We start from the raw sequence: 18,997 nt of genomic DNA, 5'->3' as shown, positions 1-18,997 counted from the left end.
TTTACTGATGTTGGTCACATAATATTCGCAGACACTTTTAGTGAATTTCACTGGTTGAAATACTACTATGTCCATGTGCATTCTGACAGCTGCAGAGCAGTATAAACTCTTACTGACTCTGGCCCTGCTGCTTGACATCCCCTTCAGTTCCCATGAGGTGACTGTTTAAAGTTGCTGTTAGTAGACAAGTTGCAGCTGTTAGGTCCTTCAAGGAATTTCACTCATTTGAAAGTTTTCTTTTTCTCCCTCTGTATTTGGTGTAGACAGCCTATTCAATATTTCATTATCTCACAATTTCCATAGAAACTAGTTCTGATATGAAAAACACAAGATTTTGTTTTTGGGGTTCCTAAAAGATTGAGCTATAAGTGCAAATTTTAAAAAATCAGCTTTTGTTTTTTAATAAACATCCCACAAGAGAATAGAGCTATGAAAGTCTTTGGGTATGGGTGGGTTGGAGTGGAGCTCAGGTGTTGGGGCAGGGTTGAAAATGAAAGGACTTTGGAGTGCTCTGCTTTGCCCAGCCACCTGGGAATTGACCAGCCTCGGCACAGAGACTCCCAGCTCCATGTTGCCATTTGGAAGTTATTTCTCCCACCTGGTTTCTTGCGCATTAAACCATACATTTATGATTGTTACTGCTTTCTTTTCTAAATATCTAGACACATATCAGTATTAGCTGAAACAATAAAGAAGGGAATACATGATGCTGATTCCGAAGCAAGAATAGAAGCCAGAAAGTAAGTTTTTATTGTACACCACTTTTTAAATTAACTTCTTCTGTATTTCACATGAATTATATGGATTGCCTTATTAAAAACTTAAGTTACTTGAACATATTTGTTAACCATGAATTTTAAACATGACCCTCAATAGGCCATTTTGGAATATTTCTGTCTTTTTTTATAACATCACTCAACCTTGTGAATAAACAGGACTGAGGGAGACAAAAGAATGCTCATTTTTACATTCATCACAAATTATAACAGCTCTGGAAGGCACTTGTATACATGCTCAATGTATTCATTTATTCATTAAGCCATATTGTAATCCAAAGCTGCTTTAACGATTTACCATGAAAAATCGTGGCCACGGGGAATTCTCTCCCTGCAGTCACTTCTTTGCAAGCTTCTGTGATTCCTTGGTACGAATCATATTAAGGGGAGTTGAATTGACCTAATGCCTGGGATTATCACAGTGATAACTTGCTGTTTCTGTCTCGAAATGAGGTACTTTTGCCATTAGGACTGTTTCCTCCAATCATGTGGGTATGGCCTCTCTATTTGTTACCTCCTTGGAAAAATTTTTTTTTTGAGATGGAGTCTCACTTTGTCACCCAGGCTGGAGTGCAGTGACACAATCTCGGCTCACTGCAAGCTCTGCCTCCTGGGTTCTCGCCATTCTCCTACCTCAGCCTCTCGAGTAGCTGGGACTATAGGTGCCCGCCACCACACCTGGCTAAGTTTTTGTATTTTTAGTAGAGTCATGGTTTCACCATGTTAGCCAGGATGGTCTCAATCTCCTGATCTCATGATCTGCCCGCCTTGGCCTCCCAAAGTGCTGGGATTACAGGTGTGAGCCTCTGCGTCCAGCCTTGGAAATAATTTCTGCTACTGTGACTGTAAATACCAGAAGTTTGATATTAAGACATTCATTCTCTCTTGGGCAGTGCATTGATAACTGCTGCCAATGTTGCATCTGTGATTTTTTTTTGAATTTACTCTCATAGTTGACCAACTCTCCTAATTGATACATGCTAAAATCTAATCTGCAACATTATGGTTTTACTTAGCTGCATTGATACATCCTGATCTAGTACTTGTTGCTCTTTGACTGCCTTCACAGTTAAATTATATTTCACTTGTTTCTGAGCTTATTATAACTATGAAGTGTTCGTGCCAATTTTTTCTTGGCTAGTTTCTACCAAAATAAGTGACATAATTAGTCATTGCTAAAAACTATTAGGAAAGGATTTGTTAATGATCTGTTTATGCTGTTTTTATCCTTGTATTGGACCCTTCCCATCCCCAGCCCATTTTTTCTTGGTCTTTAGTCATAATGTGATACGGATTTCAAGTAGCTCTGAACATTTTAAAATTTTTCTTTTGCACATGTTACCTAAGGCAGTTTTAAATACTTTATATCAAGAGATGTATAATTGAATTTATAATAGCTGCCATTTTAATGAGCCTGTCCTGTGTTCTAGGTATAGTCCTAGATGTTTAGCTGCACCTTCCCTAAGATTCCCCAGTTTTGCAAGTTAGACCCTTTAATTCCCATGTTATAAATGAGGCTGATGTTGAGAGAGGGTAAGTGACTTGCCCATTGTCTAAAAGACAGTAAAATTGTGAGGCCGGGATTCGTACCAGGTCTCCTTTGTTCACCCTCTCCTCCTGCTACTATTAGCAGCTAAACTGAGGCTTCCAGTCCTTGAAAATCCTCTGTGGTGTACTCCAGAGTTCAGCAAAAGACCTGTTTGGATCCTTGGATTAGACCAGGATTTTGTGTGTTTCCTCCAGATGTTACTGGGGTTTCCACAGTCACTTCAGCAGAGAAGCAGAGCACTTATACCACACCTTGGAGTCCTCCTACCAGAAGGCCCTGCAGTCCCACCTGAAGAACTCAGACAGCATAGTGTCTCTGCCTCAGTCAGACCGCTCGTCTTCCAGCTCTCAAGAGAGTCTGAAGTAAGGGATTCATCTTTGCTTATCATTCATGTGAGAATTTGTGTTTAAAAGTTTGTCGCATGAAAGCACAAATTCTAGCTATGTTTTTACACGTGTGCTTGTTACAACACCCCCTTACTTCAGGTAGATCCTGGTGCAAAGTAAGATACCACCACGGAGTGGTAGGAAATAGGTTGCTTTGGTCTCTACTATACTGTTTTTCAGTTAAATTTATATGGCAGTCCTAGAATACAGTTTTAGAATAACATAAGTGAATTATGGAGTAGTGTGAACTATACACACCAGTGCTTCAGAGAGAGTCTTCTCAGGGGATGTAAGTGTGAACCTGGAGACAAGTTTGGAAATGGAGGGCATTCAAACTCTGTGACTTAATATATTGTCAGCTCTGCTCTGTGTTCTGTGTTTCTAATTTCTGTCTGTAGTGACTGTTTCACTCTCTGGGTTTGAAATAATTCTTCATTGTAATAATTTCCTGTTGTAGTTTGTATTTGTATTAATTCGGATAAAGTACATGTAATAAATAATATACATCTTTACTTTTAGTCGTCCACTGTCTGCCAAAAGAAGTCCTACTGGAAGTACCACATCTAGAGGTGAGACTGACAGCCGCGGAGAAGGCCTGTTCTCGGCTCTGGTGGTCTGTACTTGCAGCTGTGAGAGGCTGCCCAGGCACGGGAGGCTGGCAGCCTGCTCTCAGTTCCTTCGTAGGCTTGAATGTAGCCTGCTCTGCCCAGCTCTGACTCTCCAGCAGAGCTCCGCGTTGTCAGGGCCACTTGCTGCTGAGGACAACATTGACGGGGTGACTTAGGAATGGAGCTCTGTTACCTTTTCTCCCCACCTCCCCTGCATGTTGACACTGCCACAAACTGCACCTCCTGTCTCTGATCCTTTGATGAGACAGTGAAGACATCTTGGTGGCATTTGGAGCAGCAGCAGCAGTGTGGTGGTGGTTAGTGGTGGGAGAGTGGCATGTTCCAGAAAGAGGAGGGTGTCTAGGTAAGAGGGCGTGGCACAGTTATGTCATTTCATGAGGAGACTCCATAGACGTGAGCATTTTTTCCTTATCTCACTTCTTCATAGCAAGCAGAAACATGGTCCATTTCTTTGGGGTTTATAGTCTTCAATTACAAGAAAACAAATGTAATTAATACATTACAGTTGAGGTCACTTTTAGTTTCCCTTCAGCATTGAACTCTCTTCTGGGACCAGGAAAAACTGTTGGTCAGTTTTTTATGCTCCAACATTTGTTAAAACATGGTATTTGTTTTCAGGAAAGCAAAACAACATCAAATTTTAGCAGTGTATTTTCAAAATTCTATGTAGTCCTTATTCATATTTCCTCCTTTATCACTAAAGCTTCTACAGTTAGTACCAAATCTGTGTCAACGACTGGGTCCCTCCAGCGATCTCGAAGTGATATTGATGTGAACGCAGCAGCCAGTGCCAAATCCAAAGTCTCCTCATCTGCGGGCACGACGCCTTTCAGCTCTGCAGCGGCTTTGCCTCCAGGGTCATATGCATCCTTAGGTAACCACACCACTGTCACCCTTTCCCTCCTGCACTGCTCTGCAAGAGATGACTCTTGCCTCTTAGCAAAATGCAAAAACCCATGATTGAGGCAAGTCTCACTGTGGCAGGGCTACTATTTAAATCTAAGTAGCTTTGTGCACTTGCTGCTGATCAGCCAGCTACCCTTGTTGAGTATCCTTTTCTTTGGTGCATCATCCGTTTTAGTGATGAGTAAGTACACAGTACATGCGTGCTCAGAGGGTGGGTGGCACTGAGCACATCGTTTCCTCAACTCTTCCTCCTCCTCCATGGCAAGCCCAGCCACCTCCCATATTGTCAAAGCTAAGTTTTTTCCCCCTCTGACACTGGTGGAAGCAGAGCCAGCAGGTTCAGTGAGGGATTCACCAAAGGTAGTGTAGTTAGGTATTTCTCAATTTGAGAATATAACCAGAGTTGGCAGGGATCATCGGATTGGGTTGTGGGGAGTGGCAGGAGGAATCTGAAGGAATGTGATGAGCTCATGAATCAGCATAATCATGTCTGTGCAAATGAGTGTTGTCCTTCCATGTGTCACCTTGGGAGGAGCATGCCTTCTGAGGATTGCCCAAAAAAGTTTTTAAAAAATTCCTTTCAAAATTTTTACTATCTCACATAGTGACAAATCAGCTATTCATATTTTTCAGCAAATGCTTAACACGTACTAAGTGTCAGGCTAATTGTTTGTTTCGTTTTGTTTTTGTAAGAGCTAATTCATTCAAAGCCAAAATCTAAGGACTTAGCTGGATTGGTTCTAGTTTAGATTTTATGGAAATGAACAAAATTTAAACTTCCTGAAATACTGAGGTGGAGTTACTCATGTAGCTTTCAAACAAATTCCGGAGTCAGTTCTAAAACTAATGTTCGGAAAATGTTTTCAACATCGGAAGCACAGTGAACAAATAGCATCCAGAGAAGATTTTAGGGTCTGTGACCTGGAGCAGGCCATGGAATCTGTAAGTCTATTTTCCATACCTGCAGATTACTTGTAATAGTAGCCACCTATATGAGGCAAAACAAAATTATATAAAGGTTCTTTATAAACTATTGCCCTGTAAGGTGGAAGAAAGTGTGATTGTGATAGGAACATTATTAATTTGAAAGACACGTGTTCTGGAACATCGACTCAGTCAGTCTTGTTTTTATGGAAATACCTCATACACACATGACAATTGAGAAGAAACAACGTCATTAAGAACTCTCTTTTTTAAATGGTTTTAACTATTCCAACATTATGTAGGAATATTGTCTATATGTAACCATTGAGAAAAGGAGAAGTAACAACTCTTCCCTCCTACACTGAATTAGTTCTGTTAATTTTAGTTTAGTTTTTCAGTACTTACCTATGCTTCAGTATATTAGATCCACCTTTAGTATTTGTAATTAGTGTTTGTTTCATTGCTGGAAAAAGTGAGTAAAAATCAGCCATTTTACTCAGTATTTTTGTTTTTCTGTCTGTATTTGGAGTGTTTGAATATGACTGGTATAGACTTCCCCCAGTGCTAGTAAAAGCCCTCACATCTTTTGGTATGATAGTATGGAACTGACCCTTCAGAAGCACTGATGGTAAGTTTTCAGTCAAGTATTAACCTCTTCAAAGAACGAGACTGGAGTATTCAAATTCTCTGTTTCCTGAGAATTCTACCTCAATTTCCCTTATTTTATCCCCAAACAAAAACACCAAAAAATTGAAATATAACACAATCCTAGTGAGAATTTGTTACAGTTGCTACTTAGGTTGACACATGACATCTTTGCAAAAGTGTAGCATTAAAGCTGATGATCCTTTTCCAAACTTCTAGAGTCCAGACACATGAGGGAAGACATGGAGTACATAGGCCTGGACTCAGGTACCATGCTCGACAGCTTTCGCTGCTGGACGTGTAGTTGGGATAGGCATTGCTAGAGCAAGCTTCTCTGAGCTTCTTACTTGGCTCTGCCCTTTGGGTAACTCTTCAGTATTTTATCTTCTAGTTCCTCCTCTCTGCCCTGTTCTGCTGGTACTTTCTTCCAAGAAAAAGGAACTCTTAAGAGGATTAGAGTTGGCTAAAACAAAAACCAATCTTTCTTTCAACTGTGGCACTACCCTGGGCTGCCCTTCTGTGTTTTATTTTCCAAAGGCAAAAAAACCATTATGCTGTGTCAAGCTAATTTCAATACAAGGCACACTTACTTGCTTCAGACTCTGCTTTGCTGTTGAACTTGTTTCCCTTTTAATTTTGTTTTAAATTGTACTTTTGCTTTTTTAGTAGCTAATAACATTTGGCTTTTTAATTTTTTGAATGTTACTAACTGTTCCCTGTTATCCCTTCCCTTGTTTTTTAATTTGCTTAAAGATGGTACTACCACTAAAGCGGAGGGTAAGCGGTTTGTTTCTGTGATTGAGGTGTGTCTCACTTTCTCTGGTCCTCTGTTCTCACCGAGTGTTGCCCAGTACCCACTTGTCCTCACCAAGGTCCCTGCATGAGATGTTGCACGCTCTTCCTCCTCCTCTCTTTTCATTCTGTCTCCATTGGGTTTTTGCCCTGCCTCTACCTGAGTTCTCCTTCCCTTTCTTGTTCAGTCTTTGTTCTTGTGAATTTCAGCACTAAAGTATGCTGTGCGTGGTTTTTCATGCTGAGTCCACACTCGGGGGAGGAGCGTCAATGTCACACTGTGTGCTGCTGTCCTCATGGACTGCCTGTCTTGGGTTTTATTACTCCTGAAGCACTACCTTAGCTTTTGTTTCCTTTTCTTTCCTTTTGTGCTTTTGTGGGCCTCTCAGGATTTGCCTTTCCTGTTTTGAAAGTAAATTTCAATGTCAATTATTCAGACTAAAGGCTGGTAAACGTTTTCTAACAGGTAATTTAAAGAAATTTAAAAAAAAATTTTTTTCTCTCCTCTAAAGGTACTACTGACTTACATGATGCTATTTTTTATTTGTCTCACGGACACACGCCCCATTCATTTATTTACTCTCATTCATCCCCTCATCAACCATGTATTAAATGCCTTCCATGTGCCGTGTTCTGTACTACACACCGAGGATATAACAATGCTGAAATAAAAATAGGCATATCCAAATCCACTGTATTTTCTTTTTTATGCCATTCTCAAGAAGCTCTTCCTATTTTTGTATTACCTTTAGAATTTTAGACATAGTTGTTTTAGTCTCTGCAGGTTTTTGATAAGTGCATATAAGACAACATTATTCCTTTGCTAGATGGAACGCATGATAATGCTTAAAGTAATTGAAATTTAGAGGAACAGTCTCTGCCTAAATAGAGGCTTAGACCCACCAGCCTTCAGGATAATTACTTAACAATTAGGAAGAGCGAGTTGATTTTCGTATATTATTTAGTCGCCCTAAAGGGCTAGCATGCAAAGTTGGCTGGGTTTAGCTTGCTGTGTGCAGCTCAGTTCCTTTAATCCATGTGTTACTTTCTAAGAGACTCATAAAGGAAAGATAGGAATGGAATTTTTTTTAAAGGTGAACATGGTCCCAAGATCAGTCTTTCTTAAATTTATCACATCGTGAGAATTACTTGGATACTTACTAAAAATATACTCTTAGCTCCTTCCCCCTGAAGATGCTGATTAAGTTTGGAAGGAACCAGAGAATCTGAATTTCTACTCAGCCTCATTGGTGGTTCTTAGGGTTGGACAAGTTTGTAAAACAAAAAATTTCCAGAATTAAAATAAAGACAAGAAACCTCTGTCCTGATGAGCACGTCATGTCTGACAGCAGAAGGCAGAGGCTGGTGTGATTGAAAAGCTGGTTGATAATTTTCTTTGTTTCTTAAGCTGATATGGGTAATTTTATGTTTCTCCTCCCCAAAGAAACAATCCTGAGCGTTTTCTCAGCCTTGCTGGGAGGGGAGAAGGAGAATGGAAGAGAATAATGTAGATGAAATGGAAAGCAAAGACATTACTTGGGAAATTATATGTTTTTCCAGAATGTCCTGATTTCTATGCCTATGTAACAGAATTGAAATCAGCCTGTTGTTCCACCCAGCCCTAGGATTTTTAACCTTTTTTTTTTTTTCCATCAGTTCCACAGTCCTGAGTAAGGTCGGAATTGCCCTCTCAGTTATTGTACGGGAGACTAACTCTCTGGTTTTCCTTCTGCTGGGAGAAATTGCTTTTATAGAGAGCTCAGACTCCGACAATAGAGACCCTTGCTGAAGAAGCACAGGGAGTGTCAGTGTTTGTGTACAGGGGCTGCACAGGCTGTGGCAACACCTGGCTAGTCAAAGCCTGGAAAGACCTGTGAGTTTGAACACTTCTAGGTTGTCATTGTTCTGTTGGTTTCAGCAGTGAGACTGAGAGAGCCTGTTCTGTTTAGAAAAGCCACAGTGGTTTTTTAGGTAAAGTCTACAGGAAATGTCACTTGGTGCCTTTTCAATATGAGTTTTCCACCTGCATTTTTGGAACCATTACGGGCCTTTTAAAAATTTATTAATAAGTCTCTTAAATATTTTATAATCTAGCTTATGAGACAAGATGATTTTAAAACAGTTGTATGCTCTAAATTAAAAATTTACAGGATGGGTGCAGTGGCTCACCCCTGTAATCCAGCAGTTTCGGAGGTCAAGCAGACGGATCACCTGAGGTCAGGAGTTCGAGACCAGCTTGACCAACATGGTGAAACCCAGTCTCTACTACAAATACAAAAATTAGCCAGATGTGGTGGCATGCGCCTCTAGTCCCAGCTACTCAAAAGGCTGAAACAGGCCAGGCACAGTGGCTCATGCCTGTAATTCCAGCACTTTGGGAGGCCGAGGCGGGTGAATCACAAGGTCAGGAGATCGAGACCATCCTGACTAACACGGTGAAACCCTGTCTCTACTAAAAATACAAAAAATAAGCCAGGCATGGTGGTGGGCGCCTGTAGTCCCAGCTACTAGGGAGGCTGAGGCAGGAGAATGACGTGAACCCCGGAGGCGGAGCTTGCAGTGAGACGGGATTATGCCACTGCACTCCAGCCTAGGAGACAGAGCCAGACTCTGTCTCAAAACAAAACAAATCAAAAGGCTGAAACAGGAGAATTGCTTGAACCCAGGAGGCGGAGGTTGCAGTGAGTGGAGATCATGCCACCGCACTCCAGCCTGGGCAACGGAGCAAGACTTCGCCTCAAAAAAAAGAAATTTAGGCAGTACATTTGAGTTTATTGGCAATTTTATTGCTATAGTAATTGAGAAAAATACATATTCCTTAGGAGCTATTCATTGTCCACATCAAGGAATCCTAACACTTATGGCTAATTAGAAAAATACTTTTTGTAAAGAACAAAAAACTCAACTTTTGGATGAAAGTTTATTTCTAGGTTATTGTCTTCAGTATATTATGTTCAGTAATTTTGGAGATTTTGATGAGGGGAACAATGTTTTTTGTGTTGCACATGAGGAAGTTTATGATTAGATTGTCATATGGTAAATGAATGCATTCTCATACTTTTTAAAAAAGCTATTATGCTTAGGAAAAGCGTTCATATTTTTCCCCAAATAAGGAACTTTAAATGAAAAGTTACAGTGCTTGGAATGGCCTGTGGGACTGACAACCATTGTTTGTTTTGGGGAATAATCATGTTTATTAAAATGTTGTCAAAAGCCATATCAACTTAACTTTCGGTGATTTTAATTAAGATTACACAATAAAAACCATATAGCCTTGTCTTCAGGAAAAAGAACTTAGATTTTAGTACAGTTTTACTGGGAAATAAAATGTAAAAAATTATCCAAGAACTGAATTTTAGGTAATTGGTCTTTTTATACAATGGAAAAAGTACGCATGTGTATATATTGAAGTAAAAGGGTGTTAAGCCTCTTTTAAATTTTTAAAATATGAAGGAATTTTTTTTTTTTTAAGGCAGGGTCTCATCTGTCACCCAGGCTCTGGAGTGCAGTGGTGCTATCACAGTTCGCTGCACCCTTGACCTGCCAGGCTCAAGTGATCCTCCTGCCTCAGCTCCCTACCCTGCCCATCAGTGGTGGGGAGCTGGGATTACAGGCGTGCACCACCACACCTGCCTGGCTAATGTTTTAATTCTTTTGTACAGATGGGATCTCCCTATGTTGCCTAGTCTGGTCTTAAACTCCTGGGCTCAAGTCATCCTCCTGCCTCAACCTCCCAAAGTGCTGGGATTACAGGTGTGAGCCACCGTGCCTGGCAGGACATTATTCTTTTGGGGAGAATAGTCATAGGTAGCGAAATTTAGAAATGATCGAGTTCCTCGGTTTTGGTTCTATGAAAGATGTCAGTGTATGAGTAAAGGCTGGTTTAATTATGCCCCCACACAGTGAAGTGTACAACAGATAGGTATGCCAACACGTCCCAGTGTGATGAGAACGGAGATGTACTTTGAAGACCTTTTAATTTTATAATCTGTAATCTGGGAATTTGCTGAAAAATTTGCAACATGTAGAGAACAGGAAAACCCTAGTGACATGAAGCTATTTAGTGGTTTTTCATTTGCCTAACAAGGAAATAGGGAAACCAGGCCCACAAACTACACTTGGTACACAGGCTGAATTTCTCCCGGTTTGGAGTCTTTTCTAGAAGGAATGGCAATGTGAGTGAAAAAGAATCCTTAGGAGCAGTATTTAAAAGTCATGAGATGAATGATCTTTCTTTATTGCATGAAAATTGAAGGCTTTGGGAGCCACTGTGGCTCAGGCGGGTTGCCCTGGCGCTTGAGGAGGCAAGGCTACACGTTCGAGGCCAACCTGGTCAACACTGATTAAAAAAAAAAAGAAAAAGTCTAAGGCTTTGCGCTCCTCTTACAAGTCTTTGTTTTCCTCTGAGTCTGGCTTTGCTCTGGTTAGGTTTGTTTGTTGGTGTGTATCTTGTTCATCCCTCCCTCCAAAATTCTTTTTGCCGTACAGTTCCTGACCTCTTTTTTTTTTTTTTTCTGTTACTTGTGCTGACTTTTTTTCTTCCTTCACATCTATCTACTTGTCTCTGTTACTTAATAGATCATAATACAGAACTGAAGTATATTTTTACCATTTGTTGCTTTATTTTTATTTGTTTATCTGTATTTTGAGATAGGGTCTCACCCTGTCACCTAAGCTAGAGTACAATGGCATGATCATGGCTCACTGCAGCCTCGACTTCCCAGGCTCAAGTGATCCTCCCACCTCAGCCTTCAAAGTTGCTGGGACTACAGGTGTGCAACACCGTGCCCTGCTAATTTTTTGTGTTTTTTTGTAGAGATAGGATTTCGCCATGTTGCCCAGGCTGGTCTCAAACTCCTGGAATCAAGTGACCCTCCTGCCTTGGCCTCCCAAAGTGCTGGAATTGCAGGCGTGAGCCACTGCGCCCAGCCTGCTTGTTTCATTTATTGAAACTTTTTTCCCCTAATTACCACAGAGCATTTTATATCATCTTTTAAAAACATACACAGGTACTCATAGTAATATTACCAAATCAATAGACTGAAAACGAAATGAAACAAAAGACACCTCTTCCTATAAAATATATATCTGAGTTTTATACAACAGAGGCCCTTTAAGCTGCATAGCTGTGTTTCCAAAAAAGTAAGAAAATGTTCAAAACCGAGAGGATCACAGACTGGAGTGACAAGCTTGAAGTGATTTTTAAGGCTGTCCCCGAGGGCTCAGTTATTGATGTGAATAGCTAGACACACAGGTCACAAGACCTTGAGCTGACCCCAGGTGAGGATTGAGAGTTGGCATTAAGCCAGCATTGACAAGGGGTTATACATCCATGACAAGGTGGACAAGTGAGAAAAACAAAACAACCCAAAAAATCCTCTTTATCTTCAAATTGATATGATGTCTCTCTTGACTTTGCCTTAGACAGAAGGGGGAAAAAAAAACCCTAATCTTTTCTCATCATTTGTAACTGAGCTCTCTACTGACACAAGTTGTGGTTTTAAATTTACTTCACGTGTGGTGTTTGGAAGACTCCAAGCTAATGAATTAAAGTAGTTTGTGTTTATAGCCCCCAAGGGTGCCTGCTAGGACCAAACATTAAACTTCTGTAGAGGAAGCTGCTGTCAAATCTAATTCCTTGGGTTTCCTGCAGATGGAAATCAGCGAAATAAGAGTTCATATGCTGAGTTATATCCATTATGAGTAAGAGGCAGCAGAGAAAAAGAATAAAAACAGAATGTACCCTTAAGGACTTAAGGATCTGTTACAGGCCGGGTGAGGTGGCTCAAGCCTGTAATCCCAGTACTTTGGGAGGCCGAGATGGGTGGATCACCAGGTCAGGAGATCGAGACCATCCTGGCCTACACGGTGAAACCCCGTCTCTACTAAAAAATACAAAAAACTAGCCGGGCGAGATGGCGGGCTCCTGTAGTCCCAGCTACTCGGGAGGCTGAGGCAGGAGAATGGCGTAAACCTGGGAGGCAGAGCTTGCAGTGAGCCGAGATTGCGCCACTGCACTCCAGGCTGGGCGACAAAGCGAGACTCCGTCTCAAAAAAAAAAAAAGGATCTGTTACAAAATGTAAAATAAGTGTTTAAAAGAAATAATAAACTTGTATTTTTTAAGGATATATACAACTTAGTAGCCAGAATAATCCTCCCAATTGAGAATATATTACTGTTCTAGAGTAAAAGCAGTGAATCCACACAGCTTCAAACCTAAGCATGGCAGGAGCCTTGGTATGTCAGGGCTAATGCTGGCCGTCACTCTAAACCCTGGGGTCCTTGGGCATTTGATGTGATGATTGTGCAGGACAGAAAGGACAGAAAGCCCAAGCCCACTTAAGACCTGCATCGTCATTGGTGAACAGAAAGTTAACTTTACTAAACTGAAAAGAGCAGTGGAGAAATTTGCCCATCTTAACTCTGGTACTGGTTAGAAGGGGGAAAGTAATCTCCCTCGAGAATGCACAACCAAAATCTTGATGCAGGATTCTGGTCAGAATTTACATTACCTTTGTAGTCTGAAAAACCCAAATAGATAAATAATTTTAAATTGACTGTAGATTACTTCTGTCCACAGGACACAAACAAAATCAGAGATCTTCTTTGGAGTAATTCAGCTTTAATCTAGATCTTAAAGAATTCCCATAAATTTCCAAGAAGAGTAATCATTTCATTGTCTTAACAGTTAAAGAAATAAAGTGAAATTTTAGAAAGGGAGTAAGAGGCTGTGAAGAATGACCAAGCAGATTTTGAAAAAGAACAAATGGAACTTCTAGAAATGAAAATATAATAAATTATTAAAATCAAAAACTGGTTGGGCACAGTAACTCACACCTGTAATCTTAGGAATTTTGGAGGCCAAGGCAGGAGGATTGCTTGAGCCTGGGCAATATAGTGAGACCCCATCTCTACCAAAAAAATTTTTTTTACAGTTAACCAGGCACAATGGTGCACACCTGTAGCCCCAGATACTTGTGAGGCTGGGGCGGGGGGGATCCCTTGAGCACAGAAGAGTGAGGCTACAGTGAGCCGTGATCATAACCGCTGTACTACAGTCAGGACAACAGAGCAAGACTCTTGTCTGAAAAAAATAAAAATAAAAAACTGCATGGGTAAATTGAGCAGTAGAATCAGTGTAACTGAAGAGAGAACTCATGAATTAAGAAAGCTAGGAAGAAATTATCCAGACTATAGTACAGAGTTAGAAAATATGACAAAGTTGTTAAGTTACGTGCAAGATAGTGAAGAAATTTAATGTGTCTAATGGGAGTTTAAGAAGAAGAGGGAGAATGGGGCAGAGACAATATTTGAAGAGATGATGGTTGGGAATTTTTCATAATTGGTGAAAGACACTAAAGCCAGGCACAGTGGCTCACGCCTGTAATCCCAGCACTTTGGGAGGCTGAGGTAGGGCTCTCCATGTTGCCCAGGCTGGTCTCGAACTCCTGGCCTCAAGTAATCCACCTGCCTCAGCCTCCCAAAGTGCTGGGCTTACAGGTGTGAGCCGCTGCAACCAGCAAAATTTCAGTTTTTGAAAATACTAATAAAGGAGGCAAACTTCTGAAAAACGACGAAATACAGAAAAGGTACAAATTAACTGTTAAGAATAATAAATTAGGCATAAATGTGGATCAGTAGAGTTTTAAAGGTAATAGGAAGCCAGGTATAATGGCTCACGCCTATAATCCCAGCACTTCGGGAAGCCAAGGTAAGAGGATTGCTTGAGGCCAGTTTGAGACCAGCCTGGGCAACACAGTGAGACCCCCGTCTCTACAGAAAATGTATAAATTAGTTTGTCGTGGTGACATGCACCTGTAGTCCTAGCTCCTCCCAGCTACTAGAAGGCTAAGGTGGGAGGACAGCTTGAACCTGGGAAGTGAGGCATCAGTGAGCTGTGATCACCAGCCTAGGCAGCAGAGCTAGACTCTGTCTCAAAGAAAAAATAATAATTTTTAAAAATTAAGGTAATAAGATAAATTTATGACAGCTTTGTTAACAATTCAAAAACAAATTGCACAAATTTCAAGAAAACCCAAAACTTTCTTCAAAGAAATGAGCCATGTGAGTGGTTTTAAGACTGCTCATTAAACAATTTGAATCAGTAGTTAAATTCGTTGCCCTATTCCCGCCCTGCCAAAATAAACTTAATAAAAATGGAAAAGATACTCTAAATTCCTGCCATGCTCGGATGGTTCCACACACAAGTATCAAACATTGAATAATTGCATTGTCAGTTTATCAGTGGAGATGCAAAAAAACCATAATAAAAACAGGTAATTCCAAGCTTACGTAAACTCAGAGAAAAGGAAAAGAGGGAATACTTCCCTCACTGGTTTTATGCAGCTAGTATGACCAGAGTACATACAAACATTGTGTATATGAGTGTATATTCCATAACCATGTAGGTTCAGCTCAGGTTTAATTTTTCTTCTTTTCTTTTTGATACAGTCTCATTTTGTTGCCTAGGCTAGAGTGCAGTGGCACGATTTTGGCTCACTGCAACCTTTGCCTCCCAGGTTCAAGCAATTCTCGTGCCTCAGTCTTCAAAGTAGCTGGCATTAGAGGCCTGCACCACCATGCCCGACTAATTTTTTGTATTTTTAGTGTAGATGGGGTTTCGCCATGTTGGCCAGGCTGGCTCTCAAACTCTTGTCCTCAAGGGATCTGCCCACCTCAGCCTCCCGAAGTGCTGGGATTACAGGTGTGAGCCTCTGCACCTGGCCTAATACTTTAAAATTTATTAATGTAGTTCAAATTCAGGAGAAAAACCCTCTTATCTCAAAAGATCAAAACATCAAAAAATTCAAACGTTTGGGATAAAAATTCTTGGCAACTAGGCACAGAAATGAATTTTCTTTTTTTTCTTTTGTTTTTCAGACAGTTTTTTGCTCTTTTGCCCAGGCTGGAGTACAGTGGCACAATCTCGGCTGACTGTGACCTCCGCCCCGAGTTCAAGAGGTTCTCCTGCCTCAGCCTTCAGAGTAGCTGGGATTACAGGCGTGTGCCACTACGCCTGGCTAATTTTTGCATTTTTAGTAAAAATGGGGTTTCTCCACATTGGCCAGGCAGGTCTCAGGTGATCCAGTCACCTCAGCCTCCCAAAGTGCTGGGATTACAGGCGTGAACCACCGCGCGTGGCCAAATTTTCTTAACCTGTTGACAGATATATTTTCTGTGAAATTTCAGAAATTCTTTTAAAAAATCTTGTTTGAGTCAACAGTGCTTACCCTCACCGCTTCTATTTTGCATTGTATTACATGACCAAGACATCACAATAAAGGCAAAGAAGTAAAAGTGAATTATTTGAGGGGAATAAGCTGATGAGTTATTTGTGGATATTATTCTATTTAGGTAACCCCAAATCTGTATACAAATTAGTAGAATTAATAAAAGTTTAGCAGAATCCTAGTGTGTTAAGATCAAAATATAACGATTCCATTCTTACCTGCCAAGAACAGAAAATATAATTTAATAAAATATAAAAATAGAGCAACTTTAAATAAGTCTATAAAAATTGAGTAAGAACTTTGAAAAAATGATCAAACTTTACCAAAAGACATTGAAAAAGTTAAACATAGAAGATATAATGAATGAGAAGACCAATGTTATAAAGCTTTTCCCCTTAACCCCAACTTTCACATAATGCCGGTCAGCATTTCAACAGGTGTTATTATTGTGTCTGCACGTACCATATGGAAGAGAGCAAAGGGCTTAGGAAAAGGTGAATTTACTTGTCCTGCCAGTTAGCAGGATGTCCTTTAAAAACTCATCACAGGCCAGGTGCAGTGGCTTCTGCCCATAATCCCAGAAGTTTAGGAGGCCAGGGCGGGTGGATGACTTGAGGTCAGGAATTGGAGACCAGCCTAGCCAACATGGTCAGATCCTGTCTCTATTAAAAATACAAAAATTAGCCAGGTGTGGTGGTGTGTGCCTGTGGGAGGCTGAGGCAGGAGAATTGCTTGATCCCAGGAGGCAGAGGTTGCAGTAAGCCAAGATCACACACCACTGCACTCCAGCATGGGCAACAGAAAGAGACTTTGCCTCATATATTAATTAATTAGTTAATAAAAATCTAATCACAGTATTGTGATGTCATGTAGGTATGAACACATTGACTAAAAGGCTGAGAAACCCAGACACGCATAAGTGCTGCTTGATAAACAGTGAAGGTGGCATTTTAATCAGTAAGAAAGCTGTTAAGTAAATTTATTTCAACATTAGTTATATGGAAAAAGTAAAGTATATCCGCTCTTATCCGTACATACATAAGTGACTTTTCCAGTAAAATATTAGCAAAATAGTACACTTTAGAAAATTATAGACCTTGTGTTATAATTTTAAAACTTTCTAAATATGTAAAACAAAACCACATAGTTATTGGTTGTGAAAACATGTATTTACAAAAAAAAAAAAAACAAGGGAATGCTGAACACTGCGTTTAGGATCATGTTACCAAATGCTGGGGGAAAGTAGAATACAAGAGGGTTAGCAAAGAGAGTTTTTATTTTTTAAGCTAAATAAGTATACATGTTCATTTAAAAAATCTTTGTGACCTAAATATTTTATAATGAGTTTAAGAATTTAAATTCAGTTGGTTTTTCATGTTCACTTTGCCTTTGTGACTGCCTTGATTTAGCTCGGTGACTTCCTTAGGAAAGTCAAAGGTCATCACTCAGCGTTGCCAGCCAGCCAGGCAGGCACAGGTACTAGACCAGTAGTGTCACATTGGACAAATTGATTTATTTCCCTGTTTCTTGGTTTTCTCATCTGTAAAATGGGAGTAATTACTTTATGTGCTGTGAGGATTCTGAATTGACTCATATATAGTTGTTAGTAAATGGTATAGCTTTTCACTTCTGCATAGATTCTAGAGTTTGTGTATAAGTTTTTCCTTAAACTGTTGTTAAAAGTCATTGGTTCTTAACTACTTTTACTATTTTTTTAATGCCAGCTTTCTTTCATTGCTCTTTACCTTTCTTTCTTGAACCTCTTTCAAGCTTTAGGATTTGCTTTCTGCGTTACTTCTCTGTAAGCTTTTTTGCTTGCGGGGGTGGAATTGATTTTGGACAACAAAAAGCCAGTGGGAGTTTAAGTTGGTTGTGGTTTTCCCATTGAATTATGACTGGAGAGGCATTTTGTGCTCTCTGGAAACCAAAAAGGCCCATTTTTTTTTTGTTGTTTTTTAAAGTTTAATCGCTAATCATACTAGTCTGATCACTAATAATTTTGTGTTTCTGAATTCATTTTTAGTTTTATGTCTTCATGGTTCAATAATTGCTGTAATTTTTTCCTAACTGCCTACAGCATTGAATTATCTTTGGGCCATCATTTCTCTTAGTACTCCTAATACTGATTTTTTTTAGCTGTATCTCTCTTTTTAGCTTTATCTTTTCTTTATCTTAGAAACTTACTGACATACATGCTTTAAAAATAGAAGTTTAATGCTACATATCAAAAACACGTTTATTCACTGGGGAGCTATCGCTTCTATGATGGCTGAGTTAAGAAGGTAGACTTTTTTGTTTTGGGTTTTTTTGGGTTTGTTTTTGTTTTTGTTTTGCATTACTCTTATTTTCTATAGTTTTTTTTTACAGTGACAGCTAATATTTTCCGTTTTTGGAAATTTGCCAGATTCGTAGACCATAGAAAAGAAAATTTAATCTGGAAAAAATTATGGGAAATGTCCTTAAATGGATATCACTTCCTTGTCTGAAGAGATAACATACTAAAATAGTTGGAACCTAAACAACTGCAGGTCCATGGCTCCATCTCAGGAGTTCCTCCTGTGTCCGTAGAACAGTTATGCGTGGATCACATGCACGTGTGTATGCATTCTCACCCCGGGGGACGTGGCAGACCTCGTGCGGAGGATCTGCTCACACACGCTGTTGCTCCCCTGTAGTTGGCTGGTCAGTGCCTCTCTTCTGGGGTGTGGGTTCTTTTCTTAAGTAGGTGGCACTTACTGGAAATGTTGTGAAACGCTCTTTTTGCTATGTCCTCCAGGTCGGATCCGCACAAGACGACAAAGCTCTGGGAGTGCCACCAATGTCGCCTCTACACCTGATAACCGGGGCCGCAGTCGTGCTAAAGTGGTTTCACAGTCCCAGCGTAAGAAACATATTTTATGCTCTTGCTTACCTCAGTTTTATTCAACAGCTCATTCTGCGGTTGAACATTTTACAATCTTTATATTGACTTCAGAGGGAAAAACACAATTTTTGTGGCTCTAAGATACTGTGAGTATTCTTACTGTTTGTTGGGTAAGCTTAAAAAATGAAACATTCCAGGCATACATTTGTCTCCTGTCCAGGTGATTTACATTTTTGTATTGTTAAGCATTAAACATTAAAATGTAGTTTTTCTCCCTCCTTTGAAGCCTGTCAAAT

The 18,997-nt window shown here is 40.1% G+C and overlaps 1 protein-coding gene across 6 annotated transcripts in view; it reads left to right on the top strand.

Annotated features, from left to right (window-relative positions):
• Window positions 1-18,997, top strand: part of CLASP1 (cytoplasmic linker associated protein 1) — a 298,327-nt gene that overhangs the window by 187,634 nt on the left and 91,696 nt on the right. For 3 of the 6 annotated variants that reach the window (XM_023185194.2, XM_023185197.2, XM_026456077.1), the window contains exons 16-21: window positions 663-740; window positions 2,520-2,687; window positions 3,231-3,280; window positions 4,044-4,214; window positions 6,035-6,082; window positions 18,615-18,719. In XM_023185194.2, coding sequence (XP_023040962.2) covers window positions 663-740; window positions 2,520-2,687; window positions 3,231-3,280; window positions 4,044-4,214; window positions 6,035-6,082; window positions 18,615-18,719 — 620 coding nt within the window. The remainder of the gene's footprint in view (window positions 1-662; window positions 741-2,519; window positions 2,688-3,230; window positions 3,281-4,043; window positions 4,215-6,034; window positions 6,083-18,614; window positions 18,720-18,997) is intronic. The other 3 variants (XM_031936404.1, XM_026456078.1, XM_023185195.2) reach the window with 1 other exon arrangement.

The sequence above is a fragment of the Piliocolobus tephrosceles genome, chromosome 11 (genome assembly GCF_002776525.5).
Source record: "Piliocolobus tephrosceles isolate RC106 chromosome 11, ASM277652v3, whole genome shotgun sequence".
NCBI lineage: Eukaryota > Metazoa > Chordata > Mammalia > Primates > Cercopithecidae > Piliocolobus > Piliocolobus tephrosceles.
The sequence above is the reverse complement of the archived record's forward strand: the minus strand, read 5'-3'. Positions and strand labels throughout refer to the sequence as shown.